The sequence below is a fragment of the Oncorhynchus kisutch genome, linkage group LG11 (assembly GCF_002021735.2).
Source record: "Oncorhynchus kisutch isolate 150728-3 linkage group LG11, Okis_V2, whole genome shotgun sequence".
Lineage (NCBI taxonomy): Eukaryota > Metazoa > Chordata > Actinopteri > Salmoniformes > Salmonidae > Oncorhynchus > Oncorhynchus kisutch.
This window is the reverse complement of record NC_034184.2, coordinates 49164289-49185624: the sequence shown is the minus strand read 5'-3', so window position 1 is coordinate 49185624 and position 21336 is coordinate 49164289. Positions and strand designations below refer to the sequence as shown.

At 40.3% G+C, this 21336-nt stretch overlaps 1 protein-coding gene across 1 annotated transcript; it reads left to right on the top strand.

The window, feature by feature from the left end:
* The first annotated feature begins 2548 nt into the window (after positions 1 to 2548).
* LOC109899559 (palmitoyltransferase akr1-like) lies at positions 2549 to 21107 on the top strand. Its single transcript, XM_020494898.2, has 10 exons — positions 2549 to 2859; positions 3711 to 3846; positions 4860 to 4970; positions 16072 to 16204; positions 16709 to 16887; positions 17161 to 17234; positions 17368 to 17530; positions 17620 to 17705; positions 18262 to 18452; positions 19125 to 21107. The coding sequence occupies exons 1-10, from the start codon at positions 2748 to 2750 to the stop codon at positions 19599 to 19601; spliced, it is 1662 nt and encodes a 553-aa protein (XP_020350487.1). The 5' UTR covers positions 2549 to 2747; the 3' UTR covers positions 19602 to 21107.
* The last annotated feature ends 229 nt before the right edge of the window (positions 21108 to 21336 follow it).

Sequence of the window (21336 nt, the reverse complement as noted above, 5' to 3'; positions counted from 1 at the left end):
CCAGGATTTATGCTGCTGTAGTTTAAGTGTCGGGGGGCTAGGGTCAGTCTGTTATATCTGGAGTATTTCTCCTGTCTTATCCGGTGTCCTGTGTGAATTTAAGTATGCTCTCTCTAATTATTTATTTATTTCTCTCTCTCGGAGGAACCTCAGGTGGCTGAAGAAATGTGGCTTGTCACCTAAAACACTCCCAAAATTTTACAGATGCACAATCCACTCGTTACCTGTAGTAATGGCACCTGTTTGAACTTGTTATCAGTATAAAAGACACCTGTCCACAACCTCAAACAGTCACACTCCAAACTCCACTATGGCCAAGACCAAAGAGCTGTCAAAGGACACCAGAAACAACATTGTAGACATGCACCAGGCTGGGAAGACTGAATCTGCAATAGGTAAGCAGATTGGTTTGACGAAATCAACTGTGGGAGCAATTATTAGGAAATGGAAGACATACAAGACCCCTGATAATTTCCCTCGATCTGGGGCTCCACGCAAGATCTCACCCCGTGGGGTAAAAATGATCACAAGAACGGTGAGCAAAAATCCCAGAACCACACAGGGGGACCTAGTGAATGACCTGCAGAGAGCTGGGACCAAAGTAACAAAGCCTACCAGCAGTAACACACTACGCCGCCAGGGACTCAAATCCTGCAGTGCTAGATGTGTCCCCCTGCTTAAGCCAGTACATGTCCAGGCCCGTCTGAAGTTTGCTAGAGAGCATTTGGATGATCCAGAAGAAGATTGGGAGAATGTCATATGGTCAGATGAAACCAAAATAGAACTTTTTGGTAAAAACTCAACTCGTTGTGTTTGGAGGACAAAGAATGCTGAGTTGCTTCCAAAGAACACCATACCTACTGTGAAGCATGGGGGTGGAAACATCATGCTTTGGGGCTGTTTTTCTGCAAAGGGACCAGGATGACTGATCCGTGTAAAGGAAAGAATGAATGGGGCCATGTATCGTGAGATTTTGAGTGAAAACCTCCTTCCAATCAGCAAGGGCATTGAAGATGAAACGTGGCTGGGTCTTTCAGAATGACAATGATCCCAAACACACCACTCGGGCAACGAAGGAGTGGCTTCGTAAGGAGCATTTCAAGGTCCTGGAGTGGCCTAGCCAGTCTCCAGATCTCAACCCCATAGAAAATCTTTGGAGGGAGTTGAAAGTCTGTGTTGCCCAGCAACAGCCCCAAAACATCACTGCTCTAGAGGAGATCTGCATGGAGGAATGGGCCAAAATACCAGCAACCATGTGTGTAAACCTTGTGAAGACTTACAGAAAACGTTTGACCTCTGTCATTGCCAACAAAGGGTATATAACAAAGTATTGAGATAAACTTTTGTTATTGACCAAATACTTATTTTCCACCATAATTTGAAAATTAATTAATAAAAAATCATACAATGTGATTTTCTGGGGGAAAAAATCTCATTTTGTCTGTCATAGTTGAAGTGTACCCATGATGAAAATTACAGGACTCCCTCATCTTTTTAAGTGGGAGAACTTGCACAATTGGTGGTTGACTAAATACTTTTTTGCCCCACTGTATATATTCTTATTCACCCCTTTGCATTTGTGTGTATAAGGTAGTTGTTGTGAATTTGTTAGATTACTTGTTAGATATTACTGCATTGTCGGAACTAGAAGCACAAGCATTTCGCTACACTCCCATTAACATCTGCTGACCATGTGTATGTGACCAATAAAATGTGATTTGATTCAAACTGGGCAGTTAAATTTGCATAAACTATGTCTTTCACAGTTTTAAATGTGTTCAGGGTTTTAAATAGATAGGCAAGTCATGTATAGGTCTATTTACCTTAATAAATGCCTTTTATTTGTTTGCCTGAAGTGTCAATCAACCGAAACGTTCCTAACCTTTGGTATCAACAAAAACATAATAGGAGGAGCTTTGTACCAATACACGTATATTATCCCCTAAATTTTGCCACTGACTTATCGCTGAACAGTAAATTGAGCAAGTGGTTATTAAACATTGCCAACCTACTGTCTTTATTCTGAGGTTATGATTTCAATGACACCATATTCGTGTGTTCTTTTTCAGGCCGCTCCAGTCCAAAGCGTTGAAATGTTGACACAATATTATTGTTATTCAACGTTGAGTGAAACTTTAACAGTCCCGTGTTCTTGAGGTAGGCGTTTATCCGACTGGCAACGTTTGCAGCCACAACCAGCAACATTAATTTATGTTTAGCGCATTCAATGGAAGACAATTCATTTTGAATGTTTCAGTTTCACGGATATAATCGGCGAGTCCATACTGTCAAGTTACCACAGCCACACAGTCATAATTGGCTATAGTAAAAATTAAAACAGAAATGTGCTTTTTGGTCTTAATTTAAGGTTAGCGTTATGCATAAGGTTAACAGTGTGTTTAGGTTTTAAATCATATTTTAAGAAGATACATTGTCGAAATAGGCGGTTTTTATGACTTTTTGGCTGTGGTAACTAGTGACGATCCCATATTGAGATGACAAAAATGCAGAGCCAGGTCACATGTGTCTCTATCCAATCAGATTCCCTAGGCGGAGTCTGTCATGCCTACTGCAGTACAATCGTTTTTCACCACAATAAAATATCCAGCTACTTAGTCGCGTAGGATCTCTGTTAAATGAATGTGTAATTGTTGTTACAATGTATCGTCTCTGTATGGATATTTTGTTTACATTGACAGAGTAAAAGTCAGGCGGCACAGGGGTCGATCGTATGCAGTATTCGCATAATGCTTCCAATGCCTAGTGTCGATGGGGACATTTTTGACTGTGTTCAACGAGGGAACGTTGAACATTGTGCACATATCATTCAACATGATCGATCTATCCTCAAAGAGAAAGGTAAGGCTTACCTATGCATGTTTGGAGTATGCATTAGCCTATATAATTTACTGCACACACATTTGCGGAAAATGGGGGATGGATTCTTTTTTTCCAACTAGCCTAGCTACCCGACTGTAGCCTATTCTAATGTCACTTCCGGGAAAGGTGCTTACCATACCATTATTCTAGGGAATGTGTTATTACTTTCTGTAGTTAAATGCTGAATAAAAAGGATGTCAGTAAAGATGTCTGTCGTCAGATCTTTACCATTAGCATGTATTACCCAGTCACTTAGTTGCATCAAATATGCATGAGTAAATTGCTTTGGTACAGGCAGCAGATTTTGCTTTATGTAATGTTTTATAACCAATCTAACTATCTTAAAACTACTGGCCATATTAGGCCTAGTTTTAATTATGTCAAGTTTTAACAATGGCAAGTTTCAGAGTCCCATCACAGTTGATGACACCTGACTGCTGATGTCTCCTGTTGTGATTTTGTCATGTTGTCATAGAGAGAGATACCTTAACTTGTCTGTGTTTTATCAATGATCTGAGATGGGTAGTTGTTCAGTCTATTCTCTCAGACACTTTTCAGCTCCTGACTGTAGTAAAGAGACAATAGTAGGCCTACTGCTCTTTGGGTGGTTAGGGAGTGACACTATCTCAAAGTAGTAGAATAAATGTGATCATTTACAGTCATAGTACTTGAAGCATCTTTAAACACCAACATTTATTTTACTGTGAGATGTTCAATATCTTCTCTAAAGTTCTTCAGTCAAGACTGTCTCCTTTTAACAGCAAAACACAGGCTTTTCACGCTGATGAGACTTGTCGTGTGTGTGTGTGTGTGTGTGTGTGTGTGTGTAGGTTGGGGTGGTTTTAGTCCTCTCCACTTTGCGTCCCTCCATGGTAACCGTGCCATGGTTGACATGTTGCTAAGCAACGGAGCTGACCCCAACCTGACCTGTGATGCAGGAATGACAGCCTTCCATTTCGCCTGCAGGTCAGTAAACACTGATTGGACTGGGTAAGCCCCACTATCCACTCCTATTAAATCTGTGGAAAGGGACTAGGGGAAGAGCGTTGGGCCCCTGTAGGGCTGTGACGGGCATGGAATTTTGGGTGAAGGTAATTGGCTAGCCAAATGACTGCAGTCACTGTAATGACCGTTCAAATATAAAAAATAAATAAATGAAGACACATTTTCTCATAGAATGAATAGAACTGGTGTCCCCATTCAAGTCAATGATGGTGTAATGGGTGGCCATTGGGAGTGTACCCATAGGAGCAAAGCAGGAAGTTAAAGTAGGAAGTAAAAGCAGAACATTTACCCATCAATATTTGCTTTGATTTGTTGATTCAACTCAACTGACATTATAAAAAATACATTCCATTGCATGAGCCACATCATCATTTGAATGAACATTCTACATTACCATTGAAATTATTGCATCACAAGCAGGCAGCAATTGCGAGTGTATCCATGAGTTTACCAGTCAAATTACCAGGGTTAAAGGTTCCAACCCTGTTCTATTCATTCTGTTTCTATGTGTGCTGCTGCTGCAGGGAGTGGGGCGTTGCCTAGGAAACCAAAGACTCGTTTGCTACAGCACCTTGCTTGTTTCAGCAAGGAGCAACAACGTTTCATCACGTTGTTAAGAGTCCATGTTACAGCAGTTATTTTATTTTCATGATGGTCTTCATCCGTAACCGTTGGTTATATGGTAATTGTGTCAGCCCAAGGCACCTGGAGCAGAAATGCCGCCCTCTCCTAGAAATTCCCCTGTCTTCTTCTCTCTGAAGTGTGCACTCATACAGTCCCCCTCATGGATGTGAATGGAGAGGACTGGTGTAAGAAATATGGTTAAACCTCCCTCCAGCCTGTACTTACATCAATCCAATGCTTTTAAATGCTTGAGGGGGAGTGACTGAGTATGCACTTCAGGGAGAAATGGAATTGGACTACTATTTAATGCTATTAATATGTTATTGATGGTAATGTATCTGTCTCTCTAGGCATGGTAATGTATACGTGATGCACCAGATGATGCAGCATGGAGCTGACCTGCGCATGGTAGACCATCAGGGCAAAACCGCCCTACACCATGGAGTATGTGGAGGGAACATGTAAATACACACACACACACACATAAACAGACATTAACACACACACATAGCTGCATAATGTTATATATTATATATCAACTTCATCCCAAGCCGACAGATTTTAATTCTCCATCATTAAAATGTTTTGTTTGTTGTTTTAACTTTTTATGCACTTTAGAATTCTTTGAAAAGCACTATACAAGTAAAAAAAAGTATGTGTGTGTGTGTATATATACTGAACCAAGATATAAACGCAACAATATAAATGCAACAATTTAAAAGATTTTACTGAGTTACAGTTCATATAAGGAAATCATTACATTTAAATAAATTCATTAGGCCCTAATCTATGGGTTACACATGACTGGGCAGGGGTGCAGGCATGGGTGGGCCATGGGTGCCCAGGCCCACCCACAGGGGAGCCAGACCCAGCTACAAACGGGCTTTATTACAGACAGAAATACTCTCAGCAAACCCCCTCCCTCCCCTCAGATGATCCCACAGGTGAAGAAGCCGGATGTGGAGGTCCTGCGGTGGCGTGTTTACACGTGGTCTGTGGTTGTGAGGCCGTTTGGACTCACTGCCAAATCCTCTAAAATGACGGAGGCGGCTTGTGGTAGAGAAATTAACATTCAATTCTCTGGCAACAGCTCAGGTGGACAGTCCTGGAGTCCCTCAAAACTTGAGACATCTGTGGCATGGTGTGGTGTGACAAAATGGCACATTTTAGAGTTGCCTTTTATTGTCCCCAACACAAGGTGCACCTGTGTAACGACCATTCTGTTTAATCAGCTTTTTGATATGCCACACCTGTCACATGGATGGATCATCTTAGGAAAGAGAAATGCTCACCAACAGGGATGTTGGGGGGGATGGGATGTTAGGGATGTTTATTTGAGCTCATGATACATGGAATAACACTTTACATGTTGTGTTTATAGACAGTACATTCTGAAAGTATTCAGACCCCTTGACCTTTTCCACATTTTGTTGCATTACAGCCTTATTCTAAAATTGATTAAATATAAAATGTCACTAATCAATCTACACACAATACCCAATAATGACAAAGCGAAAACAGGTTTTTAGAAATGTTTGCAAATTTTAAAAAATCTACAGAAATGTACATACGTAATCAGACCCTTTGCTATGAGACTCGAAATTGAGCGGTGCATTCTGTTTCCCTTTATCATCCTTGAGATTTTTCTACAACTTGGACATGATTTGGAAAGGCATACACCTGTCTATATAAGGTCCTACAGTTTGCAGAGTATGTCAGCGCATAACCCTTCTCTGGGGAGAAGGGCCTTGGTCAGGGAGATGACCAAGAACCAGCTGGTCACTTCAACATAGCTCCAGAGTTCCTCTGTGGAGATGGGAGAACCGAAGGACAATCAGGCCTTTATGGTGGAGTGGCCAGAAAGGAGCCACTCCTCTGTAAAAGGCACATGACAGCCTGCTTGGAGTTTGCCAAAAGGACACCTAAAGGACTCTCAGACCATAAGAAACAAGATTCTCTGGTCTAATGAAACCAAGATTGAACTATTTGGCCTGAATACCAAGCATCACGTCTGGAGGAAACCTTGCACTATCCCAACAGTGCAGCATCATGCTGTGGAGATGTATTTCAGCAGCAGGAACTGGGAGACTAGTCAAGATCGAGGGAAAGATGAACAGAGCAAAGTATAAAGAGATCCTTGATGAAAACCTACTCAGAGTGGTCAGGACCTCAGACTGGGGTGAAGGTTCACCTTCCAACAGGACAACACACAGCCAGCACACAGCCAAGAGAATGCAGGAGTGGCTTTGGGACTGCATGTCCTTTGAGTGGCCCAGCCAGAGCCCAGACTTGAACCGATCAAACATCTCATGAGAGACCTGAAAATAGCTGTGCAGTGACACGCCCCATCCAATCTGACAGAGCTTGAGAGGGTCTGCAGAGAAGAATGGGAGAAACTCCCCAAATACAGGTGTGCCATGCTTGTAGTGTCATACCCAATAAAACTTGAGGCTGTAATCACTGCCAAAGGTGCTTCAACAAAGTACTGAGTAAAGGGTCTGAATACTTATGTAAATGTAAAAATGTTTTTTTCTTTTTTTATACATTTGCAAACATTTCTAAAACCTGTTTATGACTCGTTTCAGGAAACTAGGCTTTTTTGGGTGGGGGGGGGGGGGGGGGGGGTAGAAATGCTTTCAGGAATATGTGAACTTTCATGTGCCTAAGTAGCAAACTTGTATGCCATCTGTAAATACAAATACAATTGTTAAATTATGAGCCTAGTTGGTTTAGCCACAGAAAAAGTCAGCAACCTTCCCACTAGCCATGATTTTCTGAGATAAGGAGTGGGCTGGAGAATCTGGGTAAATACAATGGGTAATTTAACTTGATATTTGAACTGACGATTTCTGAAAAATAGCCACGGTGGGCTTTTGGTTTCTCTCCCTCTAAAAACAGAAATGAATCATTCTAAATAAGTAACTGGCTTTATTTACAAATGAGTAAGAATGTCTCAGCCCATGTTCAAGAATGGCCTTTTTCCCATTATTCAGATTACAATCTCTCACTTTCGGTTATTTGAAACGAAATCCTGTCCAAAATAAAAAACAAATTTAAACAAGCCATAGAAAGTTGGTTGCAATTTTAGTCAAATTTAAAATTAAAATAAAAAAGTAAGAACTTGTCTGTCGGCCCTGCATTAAAGACCAAAATTATTTAAAGAAAATTGTGATGAATACAAATATATACCAGTTTAATTTAAGGACCAAAAAATTTACAGCTGTGCCATATAGATTGCAAAATAGTTTGGGAGAGATTTTCGATGTACCAATTCCATGGCACATGGTTTATGAATTGACACGCAATTTTCTGTTTATTATAACCTACTGCAGGCCTGAAACCTATGGGTTTAACCTTCTGAATTAGTTATTATATTGAAGATATGAGGCGTTGAAGATGGCGAGGAACGAGATGGAGACACAATCCATGCCAGGCACACCTGTAAGCTCTGGAACTCCACCTCCTGTTTGTGGACTCATGAAAATACCTGTCTATTTGTTGAAAAATCACCCCGATTAACATATTTAGTCATTCCATGATGGGTTATTAGCAGGACAATAGAGACTTCATACATCGATTTATTTACAAAATGGTAATTTAATAGCCCGGCTACTGTAGGTGTGAAAATCCCCCAACTTGCAATGTATTACATTCAACAACATTTTAGTTGCATTTTACCCCAGCTCCACGACCACTGTTAAAACCTTGCTGAGATGATCAATGTATTTGTTGTACCGTCAATTTCTCAAGCCAAAACATCTTGATGGCCTTCACCAGTTCATCTTTGCTTGTTGGCTTGGCAGAGTTACGGATGAATGTTTTCAGTAGATTTTTAGATAAATTGTAGTCTTACCGTAGGCGACATGAGTCTCACTAGTGTTGAGAAATGTGTTGTAGGTCTTTTATTTATTTGTTTATTTATTTTTATTTAACCTTTTATTTTACTACATAAAGGTCTACTTACTCTTCTGGAGTCTAGACCCAGTTTATGCCCTCATTTGCAATGCAAACCTGGGCGGCGGTATGTTTGGGTCATTGTCTGTATTTGGAGAATAAAAAAATACATTTAGCCTTAAAGACAAAATTAGGTACAATAATAGAAATATACATGTAAATAGGCCTAAACGGAACAAAATAATGCTATAATTCTACTTTGAAAGAAACCATGTGTACCCAGAAACACCTCTCTGATGTAGGGTCCAGCGTATTTCTTGATGATTTCTTCCTCAAAGAAATCTCGAGCCATGATACCTGGAAAAGGAGGCAACAGTGAATTATTGTGGAGCACATAGCAGTCCGTGAGGTGTAGGCTACAGTATTTTGTATACCGTTGGCTTTGTAAATAGCTAAACTTACCATCAAAAATCAAATATGGGCCTGGTCCCTGGCGAGAAATTTACTGGCAGCTTCATTAAATAGTACCAGCAAAACACTAGTCTCAATGTCAACAGTGAGAGGCGACTCTGGGATGCTGGCCTTCTAGGCAGAGTTCCTCTGTCCATTGTCTGTGTTCTTTTGCCCATCTTAATCTTTTCTTTTTATTGGCCAGTCTGAGATATGGCTTTTTCTTTGCAACTCTGCCTAGAAGGCCAGCATCCCAGAGGACTTGTGTGGCTTCTGTTTCTCAAACTAGACACTCTAATGTACTTGTTCAGTTTTACACCGGGGCCTCCCACTCCTCTTTCTATTCTGGTTAGAACCAGTTTGCACTGTGCTCTTCAGTTTCTTGGCAATTTCTTGCATGGAATAACCTTAATTTCTCATAACAAGAATAGACTGACAAGTTTCAGAAGAAAGATCTGTGTTTCTGGCCATTTTTAGCCTGTAATCAAACTGACAAATGCTGATGCTCCAGATACTCAACTAGTCTAAAGAAGGCCAGTTTTATTGCTTCCTTAATTAGAACAACAGTTTTCAACTGTGAAAACATAATTCTAAAAGGGTTTTCTAATGATCAATTAGCCTTTTTAAATGATACATTTGGATTAGCTAACACAATGTGCAATTGGAACACAGGAGTGATCGTTGCTGATAATGGGCATCTGTACGCCTATGTAGATATTCCATAAAACAAATTCTGCTACCATGGTCATTTACAACATTAACAATGTCTACACTGTATTTCTGATCAATTTGATGTTATTTTAATGGACAAAACATGTGATTTTCTTTCAAATACAAGGACATTTCTAACTGACCCCAAACTTGAACGGTGGTGTGTGTGATTTATATAAAATGTCTTTACCAAGCCTTTCCATAAGTCCACCCGGTTTCTTCAACTGTCTTCTGACTGTGATTAAAGCCATGGTGACATTGTGCCTTGATGCCAGCAGATTCCAGATGGCCTTTGCCGATCGCTCATCATCTTCATCCATCAGTGAGTTGATGGCTTGAATAGTCTCGCTAGAAATGGAATACCACGGTAGATGCTGTGTTTTTGGTTGATGGTCAATATTAAAAATAGTCAAATGCATTTGTGAATTAAATTGCTTTATTGTTTAATTTTTTAGGCTCCTTTCTCTTCTCTGTGCTGGAGTTCTTTTAACCTGACAAAGATGTTGGTTCCCAATTGGGGACCAGCCCCCCCACCGTCAGCTGGAACGGTGGTGCACGGAACTCAAAAATATTCTTAGAAATATTTAACCTCCACACATTAACAAGTCCAATAGCTCAAATGAAAGATAAACAACTTGTTTATCTAGCCAGCAAGTCAGATTTCTAAAATGTTTTACATCGAAAACATAGCACATATTTATGTCAAACCACCACCGAAGACACACCGAAGACACAGCTAATTTCCATAGCCAAATTGAACAAAATATGCAATCACCAAACGCAGGATTAAAAAAAAAATAATATAACATGTTACACAGTACATTTATGTTTTTTTCAATAATATGCTATAAATATCCATAAATCTCTGTTTACAATGACGCCATGTTAAAAAAATGCTACTCAAATGTCCGGAGAAATGACGATGGCTTCTGCACACGCCGTCAGCTAACATGGAATACACAACATAAACTTTGACTAAATATGCATGTTCTACATATATATAGAAAGATACACTTCTTCTAAATGCAATCGCTGTGTTACATTTATTTTTAACTTTACAGATTTCGTTCACTAGGCTATAATGTGAGTCGGCGCTCAGGAATTAGCATTTTGGCTCCTCTATCTCGGAGTCCACAGAAACCCAAATTTAACACATAAATGTTCCCTTACCTTTGCTGTTCTTCCATCAGAAGACCTGGAAGGGTTTATACTTACCAAAAACAGCTTTAGTTTTGAAGTCTGTGTCTTTCGGTTATCAAACACGACATATTTCGGTTGAAATGCAGCCAAAAAGTAAAGTTGGTGCGCACCAAAACGTCGAAATTACATATTATATGTCGACTAAACTTGTCAAACTTGGTTCAGAACACAGCGTTAGCATGCTATATAGCTTCACAGCAATTCTCAGGACGAAGAGAAACACAGGCATTGTTTAATCAATCTTGGAAGAAAGACACCACAGGAGCAGAACGCGCATGAGAGTAACCTGTTTTCTCGCGTGACCGAAAGGATTCGGCCCCTCATTACTCTCGTGAGCGCGCGATTCACACAATGAGAAGCCCCATTGAAAGCGGACACCGCGCTGAAGGCATAGGAACTGTTCCCAGGACTGTAGGTGCTTGGGAAGGGTGGGGGCGATAACGTCAAAGTTGGGCCAACTTTTTGGATGACAAGAGAGAGTTTGGGAGAATGAGTGCCCTGAGAGTTCTGCTTTACTTACAGACATAATTTAAACGGTTTTAGAAGCTTTAGAGTGTTTTCTATTCAATAATAATTTTTAATTGCATGTATTAGCAATTTTTGACAGATTTTTTTTCTGTTTACCATGGGCACGCAATCACCCCAAAGGGGGCAGCAATCAGCACTATCCCCAAGAATAAAGTAAGCAAATTGTTGCTTACTGGAACACGCAATGTCATCCAATTGTTATAATAGGATTTGAAGCAATAGCCTACCCGCGTGTGGCCAACTATTTCAGACAAGCATCGGGACTGGTCTTGATGAATCTATTTTTAATTATAGATTTTTATTTTCACTGAATCTCAGTTAGTAGCCTACTCCCGACCAGTTACTTTGTACAGTGCCAATTTTTGAAAGCCAGTCACTGTTTCCCCCCCACCCCCCCGTGTTAACAAAACTTTTTCTCTATTTCTTATTCTCCTATTTTCTCCTCGCTAATCAAAGGTACTGTAGTTGCCCAGATACTTCCCACCTTTCCCTCAGCTACACAATAATGGCTCTTCCTATAACGTCTGCCTCCATCTAATCCTTGTTTAGTGTTACATCTGACAAACAGTGCCTGATTCAGAATCATTTTTTGTTTTTCTTGGAATGGAAACACCATAATGTTAATCAAATTAATTAAGCTACATTTCTTAAAATCAATCCCATATACTATGTTCTTACAAAAAAAGTTTAAAAATTCTCTAGTACAGCCAATATTAAAAACAGTCAAACACTTCTCAAAGATATCCTCTGGTGGTCAAACTAGCACTAACTAGCATTAATGGCAACAATGGCTGACACTTAAATAACGTGCCATAGAATTTTGCGGCAGCCCGCAAGCTGTGCTGCAGTATGACGCAACTTTTAAAAGAAGAACCACTGTAGCTACATTTTCAGGTATTACACATTTCTAATTTTCTCAAAGTAATTTTAATTTAAAGTTCAAGTTTACTGTTGGCTATCTAGCTAACATTAGCTGGCTGGCTCGCTAGCTAACGTTACACATATGGTCTGTGTAGTAATATTATTCGTATCTCAGCCATTTGCTTTGCTTGTTATAGCCTAATGTTAGCTAGCTAACATTAAACCTGGTTCGTTAGCTACCTGCAGATTCATGTAGGGTAGTAACGTCATGAGTTGGGATTATGGTTCATTGTTTAGCTAGCTAGCAACATGTCTTAACAAAAGACTCCACTATGCAAGTAACCATTTCAATAGAATGTTCATGATGCCACTGGGACAACTGTTGATAGTAAATTCTCTCTGGCTATCTACTCCCCCGATTTTGGGGGCACTCTCGTCTGAGTGTGCCAGAGAGCAGAATAACTGATGAAAAAGCATAATTAAATTGTTGCCAGCAGCACAGTTGCTGTCACCAACACCCTGAATAACATAAAACAGCCTAACCAGCTCTGCTAGGGCGAATAAAAGGGTCAGAGTGAGCTGTTCTCTCATTTGTGTCTGGAAGTAGCTAGCCAACGTTAGCCAGTTAGCTTGGGTGCTTGACTGCTGTTATTAGTACAGAATGCTCAGATCAACCCTACTCCTCGGCCAGAGCGTCCAGTGTGCACTCTGAATTCTCCAAGAGCGAAACGCTCTGAATTGACAAATTGATAATCTGACAACGCTCTGAGTTTACGGGCGGGGCTTAAGAGGGTGTGAACGATGCTGAATGGGTGTAGACAAAGAAGAGCTCTCCAGTAGGTGTACCAAAATATTCAACAGCCATTTTCTCGAAATTCAGTTTTATCAAGTTTCAAAGCAGAATTACTTTCCCATTGTTCCTCAAATGTAGTGAATAATATACAATTTTATAGCTCGGAGTCTCTACTTTGTCCAATGTAAGAAACACCATTTCAAATTTTGCTACATAAGACCGATTTGAGCCAGTCGGTCACATTTTTGCTTTACCATTATGGTGTATTGTGTGTAAATTGATGAGGGGAAAAAATATATTTCATCCATTTTAGAATAAGGCAGTAATGTAACAAAATGTGGAAAAAGTCAAGGGGTTCTTCAGTATACTGTTAATATGTAGTGCATAAGTGACATGATGTCATAACATATGATGAGATATGATATTCATAAACTATATACATAAAGAGTCGCACACTGTAATATATATATATATTATTTATATATAAATACAGTGGCAAGAAAAAGTATGTGAACCCTTTGGAGTTACCTGGATTTCCGCATAAATTGGTCATAAAATTGTATCTGATCTTCATCTCAGTCACAACAATACACAAACACAGTGTGCTTAAACTAATAAAACACAAGCAATTATACATTAATTCCTTTATTGAACACACCATGTAAATATTCACAGTGCAGAGTGGGAAAAGTATGTGAACCCTTGGATTTAATAACTGGTTGTCCCTCCTTTAGCAGAAATAACCTCAACCAAACATTTTCTGTAGTTGCGGATCAGACCTGTACAATGGTCAGGGGGAATTTTGGACCATTCCTCTTTACAAAACTGTTTCAGTTCAGCAATATTTTTGGGATGTCTGGGGTGAACTGCTCTTTTAAGGTCATACCACATCATCTAAATCGGGTTGAGGTCAGGACTCTCCAGAAGGTGTATTTTCTTCTGTTGAAGCCATTCTGTTACTTCAGTATTATGGGTCGTTTTCCTGTTACATCACCCAACTTCTGTTGAGCTTCAATTGGCGGACAGATATCCTTACATTCTCCTGCAAAATGTCTTGATAGCAAGCTGTCCAGGCCCTGAGGCAGCAAAGCAGCCCCAAACCATGATAATCCCTCCACCATACTTTACAGTTGGAATGAGGTTTTGTGTGCAGTGCCTTTTCTCCTCACATAGTGTTGTGTGTTTCAAATAACTCAACTTTAGTTTAATCTGTCCACAGAATATTTTGCCAGTAGCGCTGTGGAACATCCAGGTGTGCTCTTTTGCGAACTTCAGACTTGCAGCAATGTTTCTTTTGGACCGTAGTGGCTTTGTCTGTGGTGTCCTCCCATGGAACACCATTATTCATTAGTGTTTTATGTATCGTAGACTCGTCAACAGAGATGTGAGCATGTTCCATAGATCTCTGTAAATCTTTAGCTGACACTCCAGGATTCTTCTTAACCTCATTGAGCATTCTGCTCTGTGCTCTTGCAGTCCTCTTTGCAGGATGGCCTCTCCTAGGTAGCGTAGCAACAATTCTCTCCATTTAAAGACAATGTGTCTTACTGTAGGCTGATGAACATCAAGGCTTTTAGAGATACTTTTGTAACCCTTTCCAGCTTTATGTAAGTCAACAATTCTTAATTTGAGGACTTCTGAGATATCTTTTATTCGAGGTGTGGTTCACATCAGGCACTGCTTGTTGTGAATAGCAATCAAGGACAGCCTACTCCTTCCCCCGTTGTACAGCGCCATATTTTACATTCCATTCACATGGAAACCCTGAGTGTTTTGTTTTTCTCTGAATAGAAACACCATAATATTAAACAAATATATTAAGCCAAATGTCTTAAAATCAATCCCATATACTATGTTATTACAAAAAGGTTTTAAATCCTCTGTCAATGCCAATGCAGAAGACTATCAAATGATTCTCAAAGATGCCTTCTGGTGCTCACACTAGCAATAACTTGTATTAACAGAAAAAATGTCTGACAAATAAATAATGTGCCGCAGAATGCTGCAGCAGCCCGCAAGGTGTACCGCTGTATGACGCAACTTTGAAAGGAGGAACCACTGTACACTGCGTCTCACAAAGACACGGCTGTTGGAACCAAAAATCTCAAATTTGGACTCATTATATATATATATACATTATTATTTTTCAAAGGACAGATTTCCACCGGTCTAATGTCCATTGCTCATGTTTCTTGGACCAAGCAAGTCTCTTCTTATTATTGGTGTCCTTTAGTAATGGTTTCTTTGCAGCAATTCGATCATGAAGGCCTGATTCATGCAGTCTCCTCTGAACAGTTGATGTTGAGATGTGTCTGTTACTTGAACTCTGTGAAGCATTTATTTGGGCTGCAGTCTGAGGTGCAGTTAACTCTAATAAACATATCCTCTGCAGCAGAGGCAACTCTGGGTCTTCCTTTCCTGTGGTGGTCCTCATGAGAGCCAGTTTCATCATAGCGCTTGATGGTTCTTGAAATTTTCTCACCTTCATGTCTTAAAGTAATGATGACTGTCGTTGTCTTTGTTTATTTTGGCTGTTCTTGCAATAATATGGACTTAGCTCTATTTGGTAAAAGCCTATCTTCTGTTTACCATCCCTACCTCACAAAACAACTGATTGGCTCAAAAAAAAGAAGAAAGAAAAAGACAAATTAACTTGTAACAAGGAACACCTGTTAATTGAAATGCATTCCAGGTGACTACCTCATGAGGATGGTTGAGAATGCCAAGAGTGTGCAAAGCTGTCATCAAGGCAAAGGGTGGCTATTTTGAAGAATCTCAAATATAAAATATATTTTGATTTGTTTAACACTTTTTTTTTTATTACTACATGATTCCTTGTGTATTTCATAGTTTTGATGTCTTCACTATTATTCTACATTGTAGAAAATAGTAAAACAAATAAAGAAAAACCTTTGAATGAGTATGTATTTCCAAACGTTTGACTGATACTGTATATAGCGTGTGCGACCCTCATTTATATTTATAGCTTACTGTTAGTTTTCAGAGTCAGTACCTCTACATAAAATAATTTTCTCTGGGTGTGCTCCAGCTCCAGCTTTTTATTATACACGCGCATGCACACACATCAAAACACACACGCTCTAACCCTGAGTTGTGTCTCCCAGTGTAGCGATGCAGTACCTGTGGGAGACAGGACTGTTTAGGTGGTGTGATGGAGACATGTACCATGTTACACCTCTACACCTGGCTGCTGATACTGGCAACACTGAGGTGGTCCGTTACCTGCTCCGAGGAAAGGTGAGACATACACACTTGCTTGGTAAGTAAGTCCGATGATGACTTTCATGTTTCACTTCTATTGGGGAGTTTTGCTATGGAGTTTCCCTTAGAGTTCCGTTCCTCAAATCACATTATCTCTTACGAACAGGGCATGTAAGATTGTGGGTCGTGTACCAATAATATCTCCTTTCTCCTAAAAGCATTGGATTTGTGGAGTCATGGGCAATCTGGAGTTTCCACCATATTTATTATACCATATTTATTATTCTTATGAGTGAAGAGATGGAGATTGCATACTTATCGTGACGACTGACTGTACCTGAGATGGCCACTGTCCTCGGTTATGTGGTGCTGACTTTCTTGTGGACGTCGCTGTCCACTAGAATGGTGCTGAATCTCTGTGACATGCGCTCTTTGATGAAAGATCTGGAGCCCGATGGAGCCCTCGGCAGTAGTATCCTTCAGCGTTTTAGGATTGTTGCTGCACTGTTTTAAAGTATTTTTTGTTTGTGTGTGTGGCAGAGGTGTATGGTGGAGACTGTGGATGAGGATGGGTTGACAGCGGTCCATGTGGCAGCTGAGAGGGGCTGTGTAGAGGTGTGTTGGACGCTGTTACAGAGATCCGGCTTCAGGATGCTGCACTTGAAGACCTATAGCGGACACACGCCTCTGGACCTCTGCAGGCAGGGAAAGACATTCAGGTGGGTCCCAATATCTATAACATTTACCTTCAAATTGGTTTTGTTCATTAGGCACAAAACAGAAAAAAACTGACCAAAATGTAATTTTTATTTTCATCTTGTGAAACATTTTTTAAAACGTTTTCCATTGTGTAACCTAATGAATACAACCCAGGAATATATTCCACTGTCAACGTCTTCTGTCCATCTAACTGTCCCATTGCCATACCGTCACCTGAAACATCAGTTTAACATTTTAACCATCTTTTTTATGTTGGGGTTGTATTTCCACAGACACTTGCAGCTGACCAAACTACTGACCCGCTACATGAGGGAGCCACCATTCAACAAACCTGATGAGTCCCACCGTAAGTGCTGAGGCTGTGATAAGTTTAACTGTAATGAACATTGTGTGACATTGAATTGTGTTTCTCTGTATAATTGTGTGTATGCGTGGGTCTCTCTCTCTGGGTGTGTGTGTTTGCGCGTGCATGCATCCAGTCCTTTACTACTGGACGTTATTCTTCCCATGTCTGATTGGAGGAGCTATTCTGATTATCGCAACAATGTTGGGGGGCTACGGAGGGATAACGTGCGCCGTCCTCTTCCCCTGGCTGGCCAGGAGTATATTTTCCCAGTTCCACCGCATGACGACCTACCAGAGGTATAGACACTGTGTGTATCTGCACTATACAGTAAATTAATCCATTGTATTGGTCTTTGTTCCATTACCTGTCCTATGTTGTGTTGCAGGTTGGCCAACCCCGTCTACCTAGGGACTGTGATAGCTGGATTGTTCCACTCTCTAGTCTGCTTCTACTATAGAATACTACCGCCTAATATCCTTTATATTACAGTGATAGTATATTACCTAATATCGTGTACTGCCTAATTCTATTACAAAGTATATACTTTTCACATACATTGAATGCCTGATGAAGACTGTGGCTTTAACCAAGTCAAATTGCAAATCTCGCTAGTGACTGTAGTTACTGGAGGTTGTGGTCAGTTATTCTGTAGCTGAATTATGATAAATATACTTTACACTGACTATCCATCATACATCATATGTATGTAGTATATTTAAGCAATAATGCACGAGGGGGTGTGGTATATGGCCAATATACCACGACTAAGGGCTGTTCTTCTGCACGACGCAATGCAGAATGCCTTGATACTACAGCCCTTAGCTGTGGTATATTGGCTGCATACCACAAACATCCAAGGGGCCTTATTGCTCTTATAAACTGGTTACCAACGTAATTACAGCAGTAAAATAAATGTTTTGTCATACTCGTGGTATATGGTCTGTTATACCACGGCTGTCACCCAATCAGCATTCAGGGCTCGAACCACCCAGTTTATAATGTTGGTTGAGTCTTAACCCACTGTGACGCTTGTGGGGTGATGGTGTTCTGGGTCATGTGTCACTGGTCCAGTTCTCTGTGGTTCTGGTCTTGTTCTGGATGGTTCTAACCCAGGATCCTGGAGAGTTGGGACCGGGAGATGCAGATCCTCGCTACTCCTCCATAACAGACCTGCTGGAGAACAACCAGAATCCTCAGAGGTTCTGCATCTACTGTGAGGTGAGAAGAACCAGTCAATCAATCTTTATTATGAGTTGAAACAGACAGAGGTTCTGTATCTACTGTAACATGAGGAGCGCAAGTTTAAGTTAGTGTTGCAGCTGAGAATTGAGTTGTGGCCAGTTTATCCTGCCCTCCTTTTGTCATGGTATTATAGTGGTGACTATAGTAAGTGTTGATTGGGCAATGCATGCTAAGTTGACTCGTCAATCCTCAATATTCTTGAACGAAACTGTGCACATCCACAGAGAACTGCATTCCCTAAATGCTCATCAAAGAGCGCCTCGATCCATTCAGCAGTTTTCTTTTACAAAGATAGGTTTATGGCATTTTGCCATTTCTAGTTGACTCAACTTTGGCAAATGTGTTGAGGCAACTCAGGAGTGTATGTAAGCAGACCTTTGCTGCCCCAATGTAAACTAGAAATCGTGTTGCAGCTGGTTGCCCTGATTTTTTTTTTAAGTTGACTCAACTCAAATTGTACACTGTATGCACATCAGTAGCTATTGTTCATATGTCACATTCAGGGTAGGCTTGCTTATCTGAATTTCCTTAATTTTGGGGGAATTGCCAACACTATGTCACTTAGACATATAGTTTTTATATTTATATATGATATGATTATAGTAAATGTTTGTATTTCTCACTGCTATTCCCTCTCTCTCCATCTAGTTGTTCCAGCCAGACCATACTAAACACTGTAAATTGTGTGATGTGTGTGTGAGGGATTACGACCACCACTGCCTGTTCCTGAACCGCTGTGTGGGCGGTGGCAACCACCGCCTCTTCATCATCTTTATCCTCTCCATGGCCACAGCACACCTCCTTTTCATTGCCGTGGCAACTTACCACCTGTATGTGGTCGTGGTGTCCCTCGAGGACCAGTCATTGGTTAGAGCAGTAGCTGCACAGTTCTGGGTGGTCTCCCTGACGATAATGAACGTTCTGACAATCCTTTGGGAGGTGTGGTTGTTGACGGAACAGTTTGACGCCATCGCCATTGGGACTACCACCTACTTCAAACCTACCTGCGAGACTCGGCCACGGTCGCTAGGACAACGCTGGACAGCGGTGCTTACCTTCCTATTGGAGGGGAGGAGACGGTTAGATTATGGACTCACGGGGGACAAGATCTCCATAGACATTTAGATAATATGGACTCTAAAACCTATGGTGAAATGAAGAACAATGTATATTTTGTCAGTTTTCCATTCTTAAAACCAGCTGGATCTTCTAGCCTGTTGAGCTAAAGCCTAGGCATTACCTCGGGAAGCAAATACCGCTATTAAACATATAACAAGTGGTGTGTAGACCAGAATGAGTTCTAAGAGATCTTAACATTAGAGATAACATGTTACTTAGATTGTCTTTTGAGAGTGCGGTCGTAAACATGTCTGTTAAACATTATACTGGAACATAAACTGCCGTTCAAAATTTTGGGGTCACTTAGAAATGTCCTTGTTTTTGAAAGAAAAGCTATTTTTTTGCCCATTTAAATAACATACAGTGTTGACATTGTTAATAATGTAAATGACTATTGTAGCTGGAATGGAATATCTACATAGGCGTGCAGAGGCCCATTATCAGCAAACATCACTCCTGTGTTCCCATGACACGTTGTTAATCCAAGCATCAGCATTTGTGGGTTCAATTACAGGCTCAAAATGGCCAGAAACAAAGATCTTTCTTCTGAAACTCGTCAGCCTATTCTTGTTCTGAGAAATGAAGGCTATTCCATATGAGAAATTGCCAAGAAACTGAAGATCTCTTACAACGCTGTGTACTACTCCCTTCACAGAACAGCTTAAACTGTCTCTAACCAGAATAGAAAGAGGAGTGGGAGGCCCCGGTGTTCAACTGAGCAAGAGGACAAGTACATTCGTGTGTCTAGTTTGAGAAACAGACGCCTCACAAGTCCTCAACTGACAGCTTCATTAAATAGTACCCACAAAACACCAGTCTCAACATCAACAGTGAAGAGGCGACTCCGGGATGCTGGCCTTCTGATAATGGGCATATGTAGATATTCCATATAAAGAAATCAGCCGTTTCCAGCTACAATAGTCATTTACAACATTAACAATGTCTACACTGTATTTCTGATCAATTTGATGTTATATTAATGGACAAAACAAAATTTTCTTTCAAAAACAAGGACATTTCTAAGTGATCCCAAACTTTTGAAAGGTAGTGTGGGTATTGAAAAATGTATACTTTTAATATATAGACTATAGTAGAATGAATGTGGAAATCTTGCCAGCGAACAAACCAACATCAAACTCCTCACATAACACACTGACTTAACCCCTGTCTTGGTAAGCATTTCCTATGTATGCATTTGGAGCTAGTTCTCTGTTTTATGTGATGCTCTGAGCTATTTTAAAGCCAACAGTACTTATACAATGATGTAGCTAGTTTATGAATAACTGACTGATTTTGTCTGGCCTGTGAAGGATCCCACTATTTAACTAGTATGTCCTGTGGGGTCCATTCTCTGTTTCACATTTTAATGCACTGATGTATTTTGAAACTGTTTCATTGGAGATAACTGTTCACTTGAATTGTTACCTCAGTTTTTTTAATACTTCTCACTGGAACATTTATTTTGAACTTCGGTGTCATTGTTGTTTTAAATAAAAGTTCAATATGATGCAATGATGGTGCTTGCCTTTGTTATTGGTGGTGTAAACCGTTGGTAAGTGACTAGTGTTAGCTTATAACTGCAATGTCATTTGGATAATTGCATGCCCTTTGAGCTAAGAAGGCATTAGCACTAGGCACTAACATAAGTCTTCAGGTCTCAGGCAACGTTACTTATTAGGCGAGAGGGGTTCACTGTGTGAAACATCCTTCGTGACACGTGTTATCATTAGATACCTCTCAT